Source organism: Ixodes scapularis, unplaced genomic scaffold (assembly GCF_016920785.2).
Source record: "Ixodes scapularis isolate PalLabHiFi unplaced genomic scaffold, ASM1692078v2 PGA_scaffold9__187_contigs__length_104089568, whole genome shotgun sequence".
Taxonomy (NCBI): Eukaryota; Metazoa; Arthropoda; class Arachnida; order Ixodida; family Ixodidae; genus Ixodes; species Ixodes scapularis.
The window spans coordinates 85,277,644-85,299,408 of NW_024609884.1; the positions used below are offsets into that span (position 1 = coordinate 85,277,644).

Genomic DNA, 21,765 nt, shown 5'->3' on the forward strand with positions numbered 1-21,765 from the left:
CGTATTGAAGCGCTAGCACACTCGGCTAGCTTGGCAAACGATATCCTCTCCGAGTTCAGTGGACGGGCTAAGCAAGAGCCCACCCGACCGTGTGCGCCTTCTGCATCTTTGCTCTTGAACCTAGCAAGTGCCCATCCCACAGTTTTCCACAATTATCTCCCACTTTGAGTCGGCGCTTGCCAGGAATGGGCAGAGATACTCTAAAATCTATTTAGAAATACAAATACTGGGATACACGACAAAGACTGCTAAAATACTGATACTGATATACATCCATACAAAAGTATCACAATATGTGTCAGGAAATACATTTCAAAAATAAAAAAAAAACAAAAGGTATTTGGAAATACAATTACAGAAATACATTTTGCCGGGGCACTGATACTCACATACATTTAAAAAAAAAATTTTTGTGATATAACCGGAAAAAGTTACTATTTGTAACGGAAAAAGTTACTATTTGTAAAACAGAAACGAAATACCTATGTGCTACATATTTTATTTTCTGATATAGTAACTTCAGTAGCTTTTCAAATAGCTCATTGATCAGTCGCTGCCGATTTGGGCAAAGAGTCGTGTTAGCGAACGAGATTCAGCGTTACACAAGGGTCAACAAACACGGGTTCATGTTAAAAAGAAATTGGGGTGTGTGTATGTTTATACAGCCTAGAACTTAGTCTGCCTCAATGGGCAACTTGTCTCCCAGCTGTAGATGAGACATTTAGCCAGTGCAGTACAACCGCTAGCCTGGGGTCTTTAGCGTGCACCATGCAGTAGTGATGCACGAACGCACGCCAGTACGATGCTCATCCGGATCAAAAGGGGTGGGGGTGGGGATTGAACCCAGGATCTCTGGGTTCTGCAGCTCGAGCTTTCGCTCCAAATGCTCCGGGCTGGTGTGCACTAGCCCACTTGGCCCCCGATCCCCCCCGGGTTCATATTAAAACGAACGAAGAGCGTTTTTACACCGAAAAAAGTTTTAAACCATGCAAATATTGTTTTTTCTCTTTCTAATGCATATAAAGAGCATGCTTGGAGGTGGTAATAGGTGGGCTTCGTTGACAGGGTTTGTACCTCTAAGGCGAAAAACGGGTGCTCCAATGAAAACAAAAACTCATACTAACCGTGAGGTAAAGATTGAGGTTGAACTTGGGCGTTCTCGAGCCCGAAAATATTTTCACATAAAATTGTCCTTTTTTTTTTCTTTTTTTAACATTAAGTTGTGAGAACTAAGCGAGTCTTCAGTAAATTGAAATACTTTACACGCCGATTGCAATGCAGTTCTCCTTTAGATATATTGTACGCCTTCAAAGCAATGTCACGAGAGCCTCTAAATTTGTTTTTTATCTACCCAAATATCCCTGAAAGGTAAGCATCCTCTAGTCCCATGTTGGTGGTACCTTTTTTGCAGTCACTTTAACACGTCGCCTTGGAATATGATGATGTTCTTTTCTCTGATGATCTCAAAGAGAAAATTTTTTGCTCGCCCTAGTAAATGGGGCTGGGCAGAAAATGTGTACAGTTGTGAAGCTCGTACCCAGAGTGCCTTTAACGTTTTTGATTCTACAAAAGTAGTTGCTCCACTGAAGCACTCCGGAAGATATGTTATCTTTGGAAAATAGGAAAGACAGTCGCCAATGTCGGGGTCATACTGTTTGAAACAAAACTTAGTCTGCTTGATAACAAAGCCTAATGGTCCCATTCACTGTACATTCTACCCCTCTGAAGCATGAAAGAAGAAAGGAAACAGACTTTTGAGCTTTCGCTTCAAGGTCACTAATTATCGAATACTGAAATGAAATACATTGGCCTGGGATTATACAAGGACTACACAAAAAATGTATTTCGATGCTGAAATACTACATGAAGGTAGAAGCCGAGTTTCATACTGCTACTTGGCAGGAACCACCAAGTATCAATACCAAGAAGTGGCCGTGCCTATGGCACATTAGGGCGAGGGACATAGGCCTGAAACTAGTATGCAGTGCAACCATGGTGGCATAAAAAGACAATGAACATCATTCCTGTGATTATCCATCATGGCTTGTGCCCTTCCTCTAGACAAGTGGCAAGCCAGTACGGAAGAAACGTTGGCATGTCCCCTCGACGGTTGCCGGGGGTTGCATGAAAACTTGTCATTTGCCATGGATGTTTGGCATCTCCATTGAAGATAAATTTATATTTGTGGGTTTAATGTTTTGAAAATGTTCCACTGCATCATTCTTTTGTAGTTTCACAAATCGCACATAATTTAATCGGCATTTGGTTTTTCTTCCGCTTCTTTATCTGGTTGCTATATATTAAGATTGCTAAATATGAGTTGCTTATGTGACGGTTCTCGTAATTTGTCGATAGCAGAAAATCAAAGACTGCTTCCTACATGTGCATAAAATACTTTGTTTTCCTTCCCTCTAGGTTCCTCGACCGTCCCATTCTCGGGAGGCTTCTACCAGACCACGACAGGGGCCATTGAGGTGAGTGACTTGTCGGCCAAGTTCGAGCTGCCTGCGACATTTTCTCCAAATGTAGTTGCCATTCCTTGTTCCTTCGGAACATGGGCATTTATTGCCTCGTGATTAAACCTGGAATTAGCGTTTTTGAGCTGCTGACTTGCAGACGCCGGCAACCACAAGGCAGTCCTCGTCTTTGAATTTCGGTCAGGAATATTGGCTACCAGTTTAGCTGATATTATTATTTGATGGTGCCGGATTGAATCAATGGTCCTGGTGGGAAGGCACTTCAGTCTTTTCTCTAATCTTGTACGATTAACAAAGGGGTGTTTCTTCTTAAACGTCTGTACAAATGACAAGGGACGTGTGCTGTGTTTTTGCATCCTGACAGAAGCCAATGTATGTTTGTGATCGTGCCTGCTACAGTTGCACTTTTGAGTTCAGTTTGTGCCAATTGAACACCTTAATGGATGGTAAACGCTGTGTTTTTCTGTTGTTTTTATAATGAAAATTATGCCTCACAGATATCTCATAAATATTGCTTACAATTGAAATGGCCCTTCATATGGGACTTGTTGTTTCAGACGAGTTTTCAGGCGAGTGGCCCCGTTTAATGGATGGTACGCTAGTATCTGTTGCAGGGAAAGGACAAACTAAGAATTAGTAGAAGCAAAGAATGTACACTGTACCACACGATTTTCTCAACACAACTTCGGCGCTTTCTGTGCATTTCACTTCGAAAGGGAACTGGTGGGCATCAAGATTTGCCACCTAGCTTAGTACCCCAACTAAACACTTTCTGCCACTATTAATGCCAATCCTTTGATACTAAGAGAAAAACAGAAAACCAGCAATTGCTTGTTTGTGCTGACAGTGTCACAGAGTGCACCTGTGAATTGCTACATTCATTTCAACAAAGGAGGATTGATAAAAATATGGTGGGCAGTATCGCGATACAAATGTATCACGATAGTGTCTTAGAGATACTTTCAAGTATCTGTATCTCTGTATCGTGATACATTTGAAAAATGTATTTGTATTTCAGTAGTGAAATGCAATTACAGTGTATCGCTTGTATCGCGATACTTTGCCAGACTTAGGTATCTCGTTACATTTGTTGCCCTTTTTAAGATAACTTTAAAGAATAAAAACATGTGTTTAGTGCAAAGTGCTTCGGAATTTGTAACATGAACCCGCCCGATAACATAATCTAACTCAGTCACCGACAAAAAAAACAACTGTGGTTTAAAGAAGGTTACTTGCAAGATTAACAGTCACCTACAATCGCAAAGCCCTCCACTGTTTCCAATTTAGCAGAGCGAACGCTGTGAAGGAGTTCAGTGGAAAAAAGTATGACCCTGTTGTCCAATCTCCCCACACTGGGTGACACAGAAGCATATAAGACGACAATTTGAGATGCGCCCTCCCGGCAAAACAGGGCTCATTTCGGACAGACGCCTTTTGTCAAGCATGACACGCAGTCTTTACCGTTCTGTAGCTATGTGGTTCGACGGGGGTAGCATGTTTTTTTAGCGGCATTAATGATAAATAAAGAGTTTCAGGCAAGGGGTAGCGCATAAATTGGCACAAAGAGAGGAGAACAAGCATAAATCACCATTCGCATTTGCCACAAACTACACCCTCCCCACTTAGCACCATTCGGGAACAAATGTATTTCTATAAGTATCTGTATCTGTATTCCGAAATACTTTATCGCCGTTTCTGCTGAAGTATCTCGGGGATATCCCGTTGCGTAAGACAAATGCATCTCAGTATTTGTATTTCCGAATACTTTTTGGAGTATCTCTGCCCAGCCCTGGTGCATTACTTGTGGAGTGATCATTGCACAAGTATAGCAGTGTGAAAAGTTCTTGAGTATTCTGTACACAAATTACATTTGTGGAGCATGAAAACAGTCTTTCTGTCATTATTGACATACATAGTCTTCAAAGCTATCGTCATACGCTATTCTTCAAGTTTTTAAACTGTCAAACCCGGATATATTGAATTCAAAGGAGATTGTAGAATAGTTCGGTATATCAATAATTTGATATACAAAAATATGTTGAAAGCTCGAGTTGAAATTTCCTGGCGTCTTTGCTAATAGCGAAGGTCGTGACAAACGGGAGCTTACCAAATACTAGAGCATCTAAGAGCCGCTAAATACAGTAGAACGTAGTTGGCGAAGACTGCATACATTGCCGCGCTCGCGCTGCTGGCCGGGACCGCCACACAGCACAAGCGACAAAACACGAAAATAATAAAAAAATAAATAAAAGGAAAACGGAAAAGCGAGATGCATTAAAAAAATCCCTTGATCCATAGAAAAAAGTTAAGCAAGCAAGAAAAAAAAAGCTCACTAAATTTAGGCAGCAAAAAAAAAAAAACGGGCAAAGCAATAACGGCAAAAGAAAAAGGTAAACAAAGATAAGGTGTTCAAAGCGCGATTGCACCACCGTTTTTGTCGACACACTCGACTTCCCGAAGAGTTTTTTAGAGCGTAGCTCTTACGCGCCTGTTTCCGCCTTGAGTGGCGTCGCCGTCGGCGTAATTGCGCAGTGCATTATGGGACATTTCCCATGATGACGTCACGAGGGTCTCCAGTGACATCACAGATGTCGTCACTGCGCGTTGCATTATGGGTAAATTTTCCAGCTAATTTTAGCTGAAAAATTTCTCCGCTAAATTTAGCGGAAAAAATTACCCGCTAACTTTAGCGGAAAAATTTCTTCGCTAAATGTAGTGGAAAAGTTTTCTTACTAAATTTAGCGGGAAAAATTCCCTGCTAAATTTAGCCTATAATTTTCCCTGCTAAATTTAGCGGAACAAATTTCCCCGTTAAATTTGGCGAGAAAATTTCCCCTCTAAATTTAGCGGAAAATTTCCCCGCTACATTTAGCTGGGAAATTTAGTTTAGCGGGAAAAAAACTGTGCTAAATTTTTCCCTAAATGGAAGGCGAGCAGGAGAGGAGGAGGGGAGGGTACGGATGAGGAGGAGGAACATAGCCTCCTCTCCCTACCTTCCCCTTCTTCTCAAGAGCTGTGCTCTGATGTGGCATTACTTTTTTTTTTGCTTATTTTATTTTGGGGCTAGGTAGTCGCGCAGCATCAGCATTGTTGGGGAAAAGGCGCAGGCTACCGTTCCAACAGCGGGCCTGCTCTCTCTACATCCGTTACGTGCACTTCTCCTTGCTTTTGCCATCCTCCACTCTTTTTTTTTTTACGGTTCATTGTGTCCCTTTACCCACAACTGCTCTTTCGCTGTGTGTATTTTCCCGTGTGTATGCTGGCTTGGGGGTCTGCCAGCAGCGCAACGCAAGTGATATGCTCACACCGGCAAGGGATGTGCTCGCCATTGGCAGCGTAATCGAATGGCAGGAGAAGTAACAGGCGGCCAGGCTTTGTTTGCTTTATCTTGCTATATCGAGTGTCCCCCCCATGGGAGTTCGATACAAAAAGACAATGCTCCTATACTATTACATGGGCTTTTCAAGGGGATGTTTGGACTGTTTGATATAAACAATAATTTGAAATAACCAAGTGATATAACTGGGCTCGACTGTACAGTAAAACCTCGTTGATACAATTTAGGGTACCGCAATAAGAAAAGCCTATGATCCGGGAAAACGTAACAACCAAGAATGCTTTTGGAAGCAACGCAACTCTCACATAGCAATTTATTCCATACGGACTTCAACAGCTGCTGAAAACTGCCTATTATTCAAATACAGGTCAACCTTTTTTTTTTTTGCAACTATTGTTTAAATAGGGAGGTTGATCTCTAATGGCAATAAAGAAATGTAAACCTATAAGTACACCTTTTCAAAAAAAAAAAAAGAAAAAGCTCACTGGCCGCTGCAGTTTTGCTGATGATAATGCAACTAGTAAGATTCTTGCGACCCCTTGCGGCTAAAGAGTTTCTGCCACTGAAATGGCCTGTTGAAGCCTGCACAGTGCAACTTGCACAGCTTTCCACCCGTGTTGCGCATTCCAAGTTTTCCTGCCTTTTCTGGAAGTTTAAACTTTTTTTTTCATGCTCGTGTTGTGTACCCTTAGATCTAACATTTCTTTTGACAGCCCCCCTCCCCCTCCCCTCAAAAAAATATTGTTTTGTGGTACAAAACGAAAGCACATGCACGGGAGGGTGGTAAGGAGATCAATTGGGAAGGAAGAACAATCAGTCTTGCGACCCCAACCTCAACTGGCACCAATTGACCCCAACTGACACCGCGGATTGTGCAGGTGAGGCGAGCGAGTCACCGCGATTTCTGCTCCCGCTGCACAAGGGCTCGTGCAGCCGAGGCGCAATTGAACGCAAGGAACTCGCTCTTGTGTCTGCCATTCTGCTGGGATTCCACAGTTTCCAACAGAGGGCACACTTTTTAAAGGGGGAGATCTATGATGAAAGACGTATACACTTGCTGGATAGTGCTCTACGTCTTCACTTGCTGGATAGTGCTCTACGTCTTCACTATGCCTCGCAAGTGAAAGGAGCAAACTGAAGAGAACATCGCCATTCAGAAGCGGCGATTCATTGAGGCTCAGCAGGTTCGTTGTGCCCACCACATGTTGGAAAAGAGCGAACAGCGTTTGGCTAGGGATAGAGGAACAAGGTGGACTCATTCTGTTACGATTGAAGGCCGAACGGGGGAACAAGATTTCTCTTAATTTAATCGGCGGAATATAGCCTTCACAGAAGGTGCATCGAAATGCTGTCGCGTTTTGACATACAGTCGCCGACCGATTTTTCGGACTTGGCAGGGATTGAAAAAACGTCCGAATAATAGAGCAATCCGAAAAATCTGCAGATTAAAAAACTTGTTTTTATTACATATAAACGGGCTTTAAAAAGCCGTAAATAAGTTATGCCTCCGTTTGCGTTCGGCAACTATCTGTTAGCTTGAGAATCGCTGCCTTCTTTCCCAGCATCCCCGCAGGGGGCAGCTCTGAAAGCAGGTGTTTGGAGAGTGGCGTCTCCACGGACCCCGAGCCCCGCAGGGGGCGCCTGCACGCTAGGTGCTTGGTGAGTAGCGTCACCACGGACCCCAGCCATGTGGGCCACCATACCCGCACGCAGGGGGCACCTACTTTAGTAGGTGCTTGGTGAGTGGCGTCACTACGAACCCCGAGCCATGTGGGTTCGCCCACCCACATCTGGCTGTGCGTGGCTTAACCCGTGTCCGGGGAAAAGGGAACCCTGGTGGTTGAGCTAGCCCGGGGTATGTTTGGACCCTTCGGGGCCCCCCGGGCAAGGCAATACACCGCTTCGACCCCTGCTTCTCGTAGACGGGTGTCCTGGCTTGGCCCGACCAGGATGATTCAGTCAGTCGCCTCTTCTACCCTCTTCTTCCTTCTTTCACTTTTCCTCCCACCTCTTTCTCTTTTCTTCTGCACTCTCTTCCTTCCTTTTTCACCTCCTTAGGCGGCAAGGGCCAACCTTGAGTGGAAACGGGTCCTGTCCCTGCAACCACACTAGGGTATAGTGCCCGGGCAGCACTGGTAGAGTAATTGTGTCAGCCAAGCCTTTCTTGTTATGGCACATTACCTACCCCCTTGTCGGGCTCCGTGGTGGGCGGTGCACCCGGGCACTGAACTTCCCTTCCCATCTATATTGGTTCTAAACAAAAAACCACTGATTGGGCGCTGAAAAGGGCCCGCACTAAAGTCCATTACCATCCCGCAAAGTCCCCTGAGCTTTTTAAATTTCCAAAGTTTCTTGTCCTACATTCTGAGGCTGAAAAGCCACTTGCAAAGCTTTCTCCCTTCCTTGTTTCAAAAGTCCTTGAAGGAGTTATTGGTACGAACTTCAATGCCAAAAAGATGGCATCGGGCGACCTTCTGGTCGAGATAAACACGAAACAACAATGTGACGTCCCTCTCGCCTTGAACTCCGTTTCAGATTACAAGGTTAGCGTGACATGTCACTGCACGCTGAACACCATTCAGGGAGTTATCTCTGAGAACGACTTGCTCGAAACATCTGAGGAAGAGCTCGTTGAGGGCCTTGCCAGCCAAGGGGTTGTAGGAGCACGCCCCATCACCCTCCGCCGAGACGGTTTCGAACGAAAAACAAGACATATTATCTTGAAATTCGATTCCACCACACTACCAGAGACCATAAAGGCAGGCTACCTCCAGTGCCGTGTTCGCCCCCCATGTGCCGAACCCTCAGCGGTGCTTTAAGTGCCAAAGGTTCGGCCATGGGTCACGGAGCTGCCGAGGAAGTGACACTTGTGCAAAGTGCTCCAGTAAGGAGCATGTTGCCGACACTTGCGAAAGTGAACCGAGATGTGCCAACTGTGATGGTCGTCATCCAGCATACTCGCGCTCTTGTCCGAAGTGGAAGGAGGAGAAGGAAGTACTGACTCTGAAGACCACAGAAAGCATCTCGTACCATGAGGCAAAAAAAAAATTTTTCCTTCCTTTCGAAAGTAGGATATGCCGAGGTCGTGCGCAGGGGACCCGCACGGCCTGTGATGGCATCGGCGGGAACACAGACCCCTCCAGAGGGTGTGTGTCTCCCGTCAGTGTCCCCTCTAAAACCTATGGGAGCAGTGCCAACGGCACTGCACCCAAACCACACAGTGGACGCTGTTCCTTCAACGTCCACCCTGAAGCAGGGGATGGCACCCCCTGCCGCCTCTGCCACCCTGTTCCCTCGAGGCCGGGGCCAGCCCTGCGTCTCGACTCCGCAGAAACCTAGTGAGCCGCTAAAGCTGCCGACCCCAGCGGGTCTCCCTCCGGCTCCCCCTGAGGAGCCTATGGACAAGGGGAGACCCGAGTCCGGCAAGGAAAGTCCCTCCGCTGGATCTGACTCTTCTCTTTCTGCCACCAGTGACTCCACTGGCCAGCAGAAAGAGGCTGTAAAAAAGAAAAATGCCCCGCGCAAAAAAAAAAAATTGATTTTAAACCATAATCACTTCATTTTACTTTTTACGAGATTTGATATTCACTTTGCACTGGCTAAGCATATAGGCATTATGCAGTGGAACTGCCGCGGCCTTCTTCGTAATATAGATGACATCAATTCATTTTTTGATGAGCTCCATCCTGTTGCTATTTGCTTACAGGAGACTTACCTGACTGACTCGCACACGCAGGTTTTGCGTCATCAACAAGTTTTTAGGAAAGACCGCCATTCCTCAAACCACTCGGGTGGTGTAGCAGTGGTGGTTCAAAGTGGAGTGGCATGCGCTGAAGTTCCTTTACAAACTTCACTTGAGGCAGTTGCAGTTCGCATCCTCCTTGACCACCTCATCACTCTAGTATCACTCTACTTACCACCTAATGTTCCGCTGCATCTTCATGAACTCCAAGCACTCATAAACCAACTTCCCTAACCTTTTTTAATCCTTGGTGATTTTAACGCCCTCCATCCTTTGTGGGGAAGCTCTCGTCAAGACTCTCGAGGTGAAGTTGTTGAACAACTTTTATTATCAACTGGAATCTGCTTGCTGAATAAGAAAGAACCAACATTTTTTAGTGCTGCCCACCACACTTTTACATCGATTGACCTATCACTATCATCGCCATCTCTACTTCCATGCTTTTCATGGAACGTTTTAGACAATCCTTTTGGCAGCGACCATCTACCCATAATTTTAGAGAGTGTTTTACCAGTTTCATCAATACCAACTCGACTTCCGCGATGGAAGTTGTAAAAGGCAGACTATTCTATTTTTGGTTTAGAAGCAACCCTTGATCCCTCCTTGTTTCTTCATATGACTCCTGAGGATGCGACGCTATACGTTACAGAATGCATTATAAATGCTGCTTTCGCTTCAATTCCACAGACTTCAGGAAATCTTCCCCGGAGGTGCAAGCCCTGGTGGAATGAGGAATGTACTTCCGCTCGGAAAAGCCAGAACAAGGCGTGGGGAACTTTTCGGCGATAACCAACTTTCCGTAACTTGATCGAGTTTAGGAAAAAGAGCACAAGCTCGGTGGACGCGAAAACAGGCAAAGTGGGCTTCATGGACAAAGTATGTTTCACCTTTAAATAGTTTTGTCACTGCTAAAGAAGTATGGGATCGTCTCAAAAAAAGTTCGCGGGCAGTATCATGCTTTCAGCATTCCACTTTTTCCTTCAATCTCAGCATCTCTAACAGGGCAAGCAGACTTCCTCGCAGAACATTTTCAGCACGTTTTTAGTTCTTCCAATTACAGTACGGAGTTTGTAAAGTTCCGGTCTACTGCTGAAAAACAGAAAATCACTATGTCAGGCTTTAGCTCTGTTGCATACAAAAGACCGTTCACAATGTGTGAACTCGAAGTTGCTCTCAGCCTAAAAAAGCACTCTGCACCTGGGCCAGACAGAGTTCACTACGAGATGATCAAGCACCTGTCTCATGAATCCTTGTCCCACCTGCTGTCCTTTTTCAATTACCTTTGGGAAGCTGCTGCTTTTCCGCATTCTTGGAGATGTGCCCACGTTATACCTTTGCTGAAGCCTAGAAAAGATTCCTCTCTTGCTACAAGCTACCGCCCCATAGCACTTACAAGCTGCTTGGGGAAAACTTATGAAAGGCTTATAAATCGCCGCTTTATGTTTTTCTTGGAGGAGAAAAACTTTTTCGACACTAACCAGTGTGGCTTTCGGGCTGGACGGTCGACCATGGACCATCTGGTCCGACTTGAGACCGTCATACGTGAGGCCTTTGTTCACCGGCAGCATTGTGTGTCTGTGTTCTTTGACTTAGACAAGGCATATGACACTACATGGAGGTATGGTATCCTTCGAGATCTGTACTACTGTGGAGTGCGTGGCCGCATGCTCCGTTGCTTACAGAACTTTTTAAGTGAACATACATTTCAAGTTCGATTAGGCTTGACTTTATCCAGTGTCTTCTTACAAGAAAATGGTGTCCCCCAAGGTGGAGTCTTAAGTGCCACCTTATTTGCTGTTAAGATAAACAGTCTGGCTCAAGTTATACCGTCATCCGTTTCTTACTCTCTTTATGTGGACGACGTGCAAATATCTTTTTCGTCTTGCAACCTCTCTAGTTGTGAACGGCAATTGCAGCTCACAATAAATAGGATGAGCGAGTGGGCAAATGAAAATGGTTTTAAATTTTCCCCAGAGAAAACTGTGTGTGTGCCCTTCTCCCTACGACGAGGTCTCTCTTTGGATCCAATCTTACAATTGAATAACACAGAAATATCGGTGAAGCACGAACATAAATTTTTAGGCATGATCTTTGATAAAAAGCTTACATTCAAGTCTCATTTAAAGGAAATAAAGCAGAAGTGCTTGCAATCCTCAAACATCCTTAAGGTGCTGTCACATATATCTTGGGGGTCTGACAGGCGATGCCTCCTACGGCTGTACAATGCTTTGGTTCGGTCACGCCTGGATTATGGAGCGATTGTTTATGGTTCAGCACGACCATCCACACTAAGGATGTTGGATCCGGTTCATCACCCCGGACTCCAGCTTGCCACTGGGGCATTTCGCACATCACCCGTATTAAGCTTGTATGTGGACACGCACCAAATGTCTCTTGAAAAACGCCGACAGTGCTTGAGCCTGTCTTATTATTACAAAGTGCTTTCAGATCCAAAAAATCCTGCTTATAGTATTTTACACACTCCTCAGCTCTGTAATTTGTTTGAAAACAAGCCAACAATTGTGCGCCCCCTAGGTTTTCGAGTTCAAAGTATTTGTAGCTCTCTCAACCTCCCTGTCCCTTCCACAAGTGGTGTTAACTTGCTAAAATCTATAGAGAAAATTGCCCCTTGGAACGAGCTACCCGTATGTTGTGACTGGTCTTTCACCAAATACAGTAAGAAGACCGTTGCTCCACAGTTTCTTCAGCAAGAGTTTCTATCTTTGCAAGAAAGGATATCTAGCAGTTGCGCAGAGTACTATATTGACGGGTCGAAATCTTTATGTTCCGTTGGTTGTGCAGTTTATTCTAGTAACTTTGGAAGAGCTGTGCAGCTTGACTCAATGGCAAGCATCTTCACTGCAGAGCTCTATGGTATTTTATTATCCATTGAGCATATTCTGGATAACAGTGTATTGAACGCAGTCATTTTTGTCGATTCACAAAGTGTCCTATCTGCTATTTCTTCCAGAGTTTCTACAAAGAATGTACTTACACAACATGTTCGTTTTAAAGTAAACAGAGCTCTTCGCCTTGGATGTAATATCAAATTTTGCTGGGTGCCGGGTCACGTGGGAATCGCAGGAAATGAGAATGCAGATCGCCTGGCTGCATCCGCCACAGACTCAATAGTATCTTTTGGCCTGCCCTACCAGGATTTTAAACCACTTCTAAAGAAATCTCTTTTAAAGACTTGGCAGCTGGAATGGGACACTGAAACCAACAACAAGCTCCATGTGATTAAACCCATAATAGGCATCTGGGAGAGTTCATTTCTCAAAAACCGCCACCTTGAGGTTCTGCTTTGCCACTTGAGAATTGGCCATTCTCGTTTGACACATATGTACAGTCGGCCGCAAAATTTTGCGGGACATGGGAGCGCCAGCCAAACTGCATTGCCGCGCCGTCTCGTGGCCCGCTGCCTGGTGTCAAGACCCGCGCATTGCGCATGCGCGGTCTTTCATACTAGGAGGCTTGTCCTGTTCCCTGGCTTCCGTCCGACGCGCTCCCGATTACTGCGACCGGCGCAAGGTGCCGCTTCGCAACCGCTATGCATAGAGTTCCTGTATATGCTACCTACGGTAGCATTTCAGCGAAATGTTATCTGGGCTTCTAAACTCGTCATGCACAAAGTTGGGGCCGAAGTTGACGGAGCGCACCGATGGGCTCATCACGACGATGACTTTGCGCTTTTTGCGCCGACGTCCAATGGGCGCGCTCCGCGAACTTTGGGCTCATACTTTGTGTTTGACGAGTTTAGGGCCCTTAGAAAGTGCACCGCGACGCGAAGAGGGTTCAAGCGAGCTTGGCTGCCCGTCGCGCCGGCTGAAGCAGACTCGCTGCACAGCGGTTGCGAAGCGGCATCTTGCGCCGGTCGCAGTAATCGGGAGCGCGTCGGACGGAAGCCAGTGAACAGGACAATCCTCCTAGTATGAAAGGCCACGCATGCGCAATGCGCTGGTCTTGACACCAGGCAGCAGGCCACGAGACGGCGCGGCAAGGCAGTTTGGCTGGCGCTCCCATGTCCCGCAAAATTTTGCGGCCGACTGTACCTTCTCAGTGGCGAAGATGTTGCAATTTGTGCCCATTGCGGGGAATTACTTACAATTTTACACATTCTGTGGGAGTGTAGGTTTTATCATCAACCGCGCATATCATGTTGTCCTGAATTTTTTAGAGGCCATCTTCCCTTTCATCCTATGTTTTTACTTGGAGACAACACTTTAGTACCACTTAGACGAGTTTTTGATTTTATTAACTGAACTGGATATCTACACCAGTTGTAAAAAGTTTCTCTAGCATACCATCTGTTTCTCTTGATCTGTAATACATATTTTGTTTGGCGCATTATGGCCACCGTTGCCGCTGCGCCATTAAAATCTTAATCTAACTAATCTTTCCTAGCATTATGGTCGAGTACTACTTTCTGCGCTTAGCAACAGATCACGGTGGTGGAAGAACAGATGGGGCAATGACGTCCAAGCCAGCGTAGTCCGAAAACACGATTCACCGAGTCAAGATGAGAGGTGCAGGTCCATGACTGCAATGGCGAATGAACAAAGCAAAATGGAAGCAACAATGATGATGATAATGACGCGCAACTAGAGAAAAAAAAAAAAAGCCATACAGCGTTACCCTAGTGGTAGGACTTAGGAATACTCAAGTAGCGCTGCCAAACCGATCCAGTCACAGCCAACGTAGATTTAAAAATGGCCGCTTCTTGGTGGTGTTTCCCGCTGATCGCTCACGACGATTTAGCTCGAATAATCAAACTTTCAACTTCAAGCTGTCCGAAACATTGGTTGTGAATATGCAATATTTCTTTGGGGTAAGTCACGGTTCCTCCTTTAGGTCCGAAATATCAAACAAGTCTGAATTATGAGAGTCCGAAAAACCGGTCGGTGACTGTAGTCTGCAGTGAAGCATCCCAGAAATGCAGCCCTGTTTTTTTTGTGTTATCTTCCACCGTGAGAACAAGAGCTCTTGGCCCGAGTGCCTTCACTTCAAACGTTTCTGCTTGGCATTAAAGGTAAACGAACTAGGAGGACGATGCCGAACAGCCCGCGACGCGGTATTGAAAGCAACATCATCTGTTCTCCGGTGAGATAATCCTTGGAAAGTCCCTCCAAAGGTAGCCGGTTAGGTTGGGAGACGGATCAGTTGTATTAATTCCTCAGCTTTGGTGCTGTGCAGAAAGCAAGCTCTCCCCCAAACGTGCCCTGAAACAAGTTACCGCTCGTGCAGCAAGGGCAAGGCTGGCGATGCAAAAATGCAGATGATATTCTTATTATTTGTGTTTTTTCATCGCCGGCCTTGCGTCTGCTGCAGGAGTGTCAACTTTAGCGCACACGTGTGCTTCCCACGTGCTTCAAAGCGTGAGAAACTTAAAAGTTAATCGGTCAATTTAGGATAATTATGTTGCTAATTATAATTAGTATGTTTCTTGCAATTCCTAATGTCTGCCATGGCTGGCAGTTTGTTTCCGGAAAGGTGTTTTTTTTTTTTTTTCTCAAACACCTTATTTTTAAGGATATTTGAAAGTCCTTGCAGAAACACCCGGCGTAGTTGTTCTAAGAAAAGTGGGAAAACTCCATCGAAAATTAGAGCGGTCTAGGAATATCGCTATGGAGTATTGGTGTGATTGGAAAGGTTGTGTGTGGTGGAGGAACTTGGGTGGCTTGGAATCAAAAAATAGTTTTCACATGAAAGAGTAAACAGGGCCTTGCACTGTGAATAGAATAAAAAGGGCTGCTCATACGCTTCCCCATTTACAGCCTTTCGCGTCTAAAGCGATTTCTCACTTTTGTACTTTCTTTCGGAAGCGAGAACTTTTCCACTCGGCTTAGAAAATACATTGTCCTTTTTACAATGCAATCATCCTGAAAGCTGACAGTGATAACAGCTGGCCACTTAGCTGGGTCATTTTGGACAATCACAGTGCCTATCTCCTGCTGCTGGAGTGTGTCCCCAGTTTCCGTCCAAATATGAAAGCAGTTGACGTGTCTTCTCGGGGTACACGTCGTGGGTGGGAGGAAGTATCTGAACTCCGAGGGAATGAGTGCAAGGACACTTGGATTGTTGTTTTCAGGCACCTCAACAAGTCGGCTTAAACTGGAAGTCTCGTTGCTGGCTCACATTTATGCTCTTTACACATGAATGACTGCACAGCTCAAAGAAAAGCTGAGCCAGTCAAACATAAAATGTAGGGTATGCGTCGCTGCATTCAAGGATGGAGGCAAGCCACTTAACACTTTTAAAGAGCTGTGCAACAATTTTAACGTTGAAAGATTTGGCATCTTCTACTTTGGACATCGTTCATCTTGTCGCAAAGGACAGAAAACACACCTCCTTCCTTTGAAATGTTGCGATTCCGCCGCGTAATCGCGAGGCAGAAATTAGAATATCCCCTGACCTGCAGCCGCGAGCAGCGGCCATGAGAACCATGCAGCATGACGTCAATGGGGGGTCTTGTAGAAAGATAACAAGTTGTACGAATACACGCTCGATAAAAGGTAACTTTTCTATAAATCTTGTCGTTCCAACATAAATATAAATGCCTCGAAAACCTGGTATCATCGACAAAACTTGTATTATACGGAGTTTTAGTGGCGCCATCAATCCTAGGTCCACCAGACCAACAGCTCTATCTGACCGCAAACAGTCGCCAGAAGCCGGAGGGGGAGGGGGACAGCGCCGGACGGGGATAGCTGGACTCGAATGAGGCTTTCCTCCTTTCAGCTCGGTGCGCCCGCCAGCACGCGGTCGCGAGTGGATGAGTTCTCGCTGCTCACTGATGGCTCTAGAGAGAGAGCTTCACCGGAACCCCGCACCACCCCCATATATGTCACAGCGCACGTGACTCGGAAGATGGTGAAGGAGTTGAGAGGTGCCGAAAACCTCAATCTTTGTCTAGTTTTAAAATAAAAACTAGGACATGCAGGCAAAAGCGGTTTTTGTTCTTCAGAAAGGTCGAGACACCAACTCCCAAATTATTAAAGCTAAGCACTGAAACTGTTGCACAGCTTCTTTAAAGGGACACTGACAGGGTATTTATGCTCGCCGAGGTTTTTAGTTGTACGTGACATGAGAGCCCAACTACCCAGAACGGAATTTGCGGCTCGAAATTCGGTTCCTTTTCGCCCGAAAACCGCTGATAGAGGACTGGCCGAATTTAGTCGCGCTTACTCTCTTTTCCGTGGTCACTGGCCGTTTTCTAAGGTTTCGATGCGACCACCAAATTTAATCAAAGTCTGGGGTCATTAAAGGCACACAGTCAATATTATAAAATAGAAAAAAAATATAAAACCCATGTTTTGTGGCTTCCAAAAAGCTGCATATACGTTGATTGAAAAAAAAAAAAAAAAAGTAGCACAGACAACCGGAAGCATTCTGTGTGTTCACTGCATAATTCTCAACATGGCGTCGGCGTCGTTTCGCGTATCGTGGGTTTGTATAGATATTTTGGAGGTTCATGTGGTCCTGTCTTTGTGTTTCCCGACACTCCAGGGTTAAAATATAAATACAGACCCTGTTAAATATGGATACCCTGCTATATAGACAACATTTTTTGAGGATGAACTGGGTAAATACATGCATTTTTGTCTCATTATTATGGATATCTTTCATTATGGACACTTTGGAGGAGCGGAAATGCTCGTATTAACGAGACATCACTGTAGAGTCAATCAGGGGCCAGAGAGTGGAGATTCCTGTGTGGGTGTTTATTCTTCCATTATAACGAACATGATGTTCCATGCATCAATAGGATCTTGAGAATATCTTCTCTCTGGAGAAGAATGACTAAAAGCCTTTCTCCAAGTCACCTATTCTTAATTGAAAAACAAATTCTATATTCGCTGTGAATGAGAGCCACATGTGCTTTCTCGTGAATCAGGGCATGTTTTTCTTCAGTGGTAGAAAGTAGAAGGAGGGGCTGTTTGGTACATATCTGCTTGAAACTAGGAAAAAGTTCAATCGGAGGATGTCGCTGCCAAAAGACGAGGGAGTCTAAGAACATTTTAAAGGGGTCCGAGCTGCGTCGCCCACATTTTCTTTTATCCAAGTAAAGATCTGAGCCTGGTCTCAAAAGCCTGGGCAGTAACGTTAAAAGCCCGACAATTAAGAGTGTCCAACACACCCGCATCAGTTTGCGTTTCTTGAAGAGCGGCTTATGAGCTCTCCTCTTTTTATGTATTCGCACAGAGTTTTCCTTTGAGAATAGGACTAAACGTGATCAAGTTTTGAAGTCGTGTGCACCGCGTCATGGATGTTCGCTAATCCTCCGAGCTTGTGGGGGGAGCCACGGACAATCTGCAAGTGGCCCACAGAATATCCATTGTCCCGTTGTAGCAACCGGTTCCCCTTCTTGTGGGCAAAAATTACGGTCATCAGCATTGAAATGTAGGATGCCTTTTTTTTCCCTTGCTTTTTGTTTGACCAGCTTTTGAGGGTTGCAAACATGTTCACGAAAAAAAGAAAAAATCCGCCGACTCCGTTATGTAACGACTTCGTCATGCGAACGCTTTCCTCGATTTTCTGCACCACCACCTCCTCCTTGCGGCCTTTCCTCCTCGCAGACCAGAGAGATCTGTCGTGCGAATATACCATTAGCGGGGTGCACTCGGACAAGGGGATAACGAGGGACTCCTCCTGGAGGTACTGTAGCACAGCTGCTCTATCCCCTTTTCTCGTAGCGAGAGAAGGGGGGTGAGTGGCCGTGACGTTAGCTACCAGGGATTGACAGAAAACCATGAAAAGCTCCGCGACAATTCGTTTGCAAATGTGGACCGCCTTGTGAGAAAGGAGGCCCCCAGAAAGATGGGGAGCTCCTGTTTCTGCAGCACCACGAGGCCGTACAAACTGATTGGGCTAAACAAAGTTACGGTAGGCGGAGGCCCCGTCTCCTTGTTCCCTCTCTGCATATGTGGCATTCCAAGTTCTATTTTAGAGGGTTTCATATATTAAGCGCTTTCAAAATAAATGGACCTCCTTACCCTGCTCTCGGGGGTAAGACCCTGGGTTGCAGCCTCCTTAGCCCCCCTTAATCCAGTGCTGCTTTAGAGAGGGCTTCTGGGTGGCGAGTGTGTGAGACACTGCTCTCTTCCCCGACAGGACATGCCGCCCAGCTACGAGGAGGCAGTGAAGGATGCGCAAATCCTGCCGCCACCTTCCTACATCGAACAAAAGCCCGAGGAGTGAAGCTGGCACGAAGTCTGCCGTTCAGGGGTCCACTAACTACGCCGGGCAGCTTGGCCCCAGTGGCCGGGCAGGCTCCGACTTGGGGGTGTCTTCTCCCCCAAACGCTCGCTTTGCATGCGCCGGCAATTTGCATCTGTCTAACCGTGTTTCGCCCGCAATTGTCGAGCCGGGGCATGTTAGCAGTCCGTACGGTCAAGGAGCTCTAGCACTGCGGACGTGGCCGTAAGTCATGCGACTCGAACCGATGCTGTTAGAGGAATTTTTTGGCAGGTCGATATTTCTTACGAGTGGTTTCAACTGACATGTTTTATGTCTTCTTCTTCGATTAGGTCCAATGTCGTTTTGGGCACAATATTTTTGCGCTACTTTTGTGGCGTGGCTCCAAAATTGTCGTTTTGACAACTACAGCCTACTTTTAAGCTCATTTAAGTTAATTTATTTTTTATTTATTTGCATTTATTCCCACTGTAGCCACAATGTCGGACGGAGTGAGGTTTAGCCCCATTGCCACTTTGTGTTTAGGATGGTCGGATGGAGTATTATTTCGCAATGTCTCGCCGAGTTCCGAGCTGTATTATGTTTCTGCGGGATGGTGCACATAGTGTGCGGGTAGTTGGTGCCACATTCCACAGCAGCTATACTGTCTGGCCCTTTCTAGAAGATGCGAAAGGAAGCCCCGTCCTACTTGTGGATGTTGTCTCTTTCTCTTGCAGGTCTCCGACCGAAAGGGTCTAAATACTACCATGCATGTTGCATGCCTCGTCCCCCGTGTGCCACCCAGTGTTTGAGAAGGCATTTAGCCAGTGTGTTTGCGCTTTTCTCCAACGTGTAACACTAGCTCGGGAAGTTTGCGATTCCCTCGTTTTTTCACTCACTTTTCTGGAGTTTTCCCAGCTTCCTTCCGAGTCACATTTCTGCTGTGTGGCTCCAGGGATGCATTATGTGATAGGTTCTAGTGGCTTACACAAATAGCTTATGAACCCGCTGTATTGCCACGCATTAGACAACATTCTCCACGCTGGGTTTTGTTTTTTGTGCGGCGGATATCTAACGTTACTGCTGATATATATGTGCATTTGCTAAGCACGGGCGGTAATGTGTATGTCACAAAGCAGAATGGAAAATGTGAGTCTCCTATTTAGTACAGTGTCCCATCTAGTCTGCCGCTATATACATCTATTTATTTATTTACATTTACTTTTTATAACGGAGGCCTTGACCTAGTTCATATGTACCTGATGAAGATGTGCAATGGGCTGGCCGGACAAGTGCACTGTGGGAGGCCGCCGTGTCTCGGAACTTGTTGCTTTGTTTTGTCCCTATCGGTTTTTACATCATGTGTGTTTAAGTTTCATGTCGCGTGCCCTGTCTGCAATAAGCTAGAGTGGCCACCTCTCATTGGTGATGCAATAGCATTCTCCGGAAGGAACTTGCTTTGGCCAATTCTGAGCGTCCCACTATAGTGGTTTTTTGGCTAGCATTACAAATTTCCATAGTGGAGAAGTTCATTACGGGAACTTTGCTTGTCTGTACTAGTCTTTGAAGCACTTGCGTTGGTATGTAGCAGTTTGTGCAATAAGCATACCATACATAGTTACAAGGGGTGTAAAATCATCTCTCTTTTTGTTTCGTAGAGGGGAATGGAATGCACCAAATATTTTTAGAACTCTTGTGATATTGTTTGTTTCTTCTGTGTAGTGTGTCAGTGAATCTCGAAAAGAATGCCTAGGAATACTTAGTACCTCTGGGGCTAACCAGCAACGCAAACGAGAGGAAATAAAGTGGCATTAGGTTCCACAAATTGCTTCTCTTTCTTTGAAGCACAGTGGCAGACGGCTCTTTAAATGTGGGATGATACATTTCCAGACTGTGGCATTTCTTTGAACTACTTGGTACCTTATCTACTAGTGTAGGTCAAGCTAAACACATTTTTGCACTCTGGAATGATGGGACAATGTATCAATGTGGCAGAAATGGAAAGTGTACCATTGTGTAGGTTTAATTTTTTTTTTTTTTTTTTGCCTCATGTCTAAGGGCAGTGACATCTCACAGATTTCTATACTTTGTTTCAGCTTAAGTTCAAACCCAGCTGACGTTAAGAGCTAATGCGACCAATCAAGCAGCGTGAGAGGCGAAAGTCACTAGGCCTTTTCTGTTCATGATTGATTCAGCATACAGAAACATGAACACCATGGCGGTGCGCTATTGATGCTGTCTGATTGGTCCCATCAACCCGTAAGGTTGGCTGCATCTAGCCTTAAAGGCTTTTAACTTGGGCAGCTCCGCTCAGTTCAGAAAATCTGAGGATAATGAGTGACTTAACATGAAAAACACTAACAAAAAGCACTACATCATTTGCTTCGTGAAAAATGGGACCCATATTGTTAAATCTTACTTTAAACGTGAGCAGAAATTGAAATCGAAACTCCGGCTCCGCCTGGCAACATTGGCCCCAGGCCGCCAAAAACATGGCTATTACGTGGTACGGGAAGTCACGTGATCCTTTACGCAACGACGGGCCCGCGGGCCACCGTTGGGGCGGTCGTGTGCCCTGCGCAAGTGTCGTCTGCACCGCACTCTTCGCCACGTCTTGGTGTCTACGACATTCGACGACGCCTGCACAACTGCGGCATCAGTCTGCGCACATAGTGTGAACGAAATTCTGAGAGGCAATTATCACAAACCGTGAGACGACTGCGGCGGTTGTGATGCGGCGGACGGCGGGACGCCGGACATGAGGCTCCCAAGAAGCGCACTGCGCAGGCGCGTTACGCCAGTCACATGGACAAGCGTTGCTCACGTCACCCGTTACGCTTGTCCGGAGAAGTAAAAGCAAACAAAAAGGGGCAATTGTGATGACGTTTAGCTCAATGTTGGCTACGCCGTAGCCGTAGCCGTGACTGTGCTGTTGGCTGCGCCTCAATCCGCCCGCTAGAGTCTGCCGATTTCGGTATCTAGGTGCGTTGCAAAGTCTGTCGGACCGTTTAAGAAACATTTAGACATAACTAGGT

The 21,765-nt window shown here is 45.7% G+C and overlaps 1 protein-coding gene across 1 annotated transcript in view; it reads left to right on the forward strand.

Moving 5' to 3' along the window:
* The window catches only part of LOC8029199, a 30,863-nt gene extending 10,308 nt beyond the window's left edge, over window positions 1-20,555 (forward strand). The window contains exons 6-7 of the mRNA XM_029977684.4: window positions 2,416-2,474; window positions 18,668-20,555. Coding sequence (XP_029833544.3) covers window positions 2,416-2,474; window positions 18,668-18,754 — 146 coding nt within the window. The 3' untranslated portion in view covers window positions 18,755-20,555. The remainder of the gene's footprint in view (window positions 1-2,415; window positions 2,475-18,667) is intronic.
* Window positions 20,556-21,765: the final 1,210 nt, after the last annotated feature.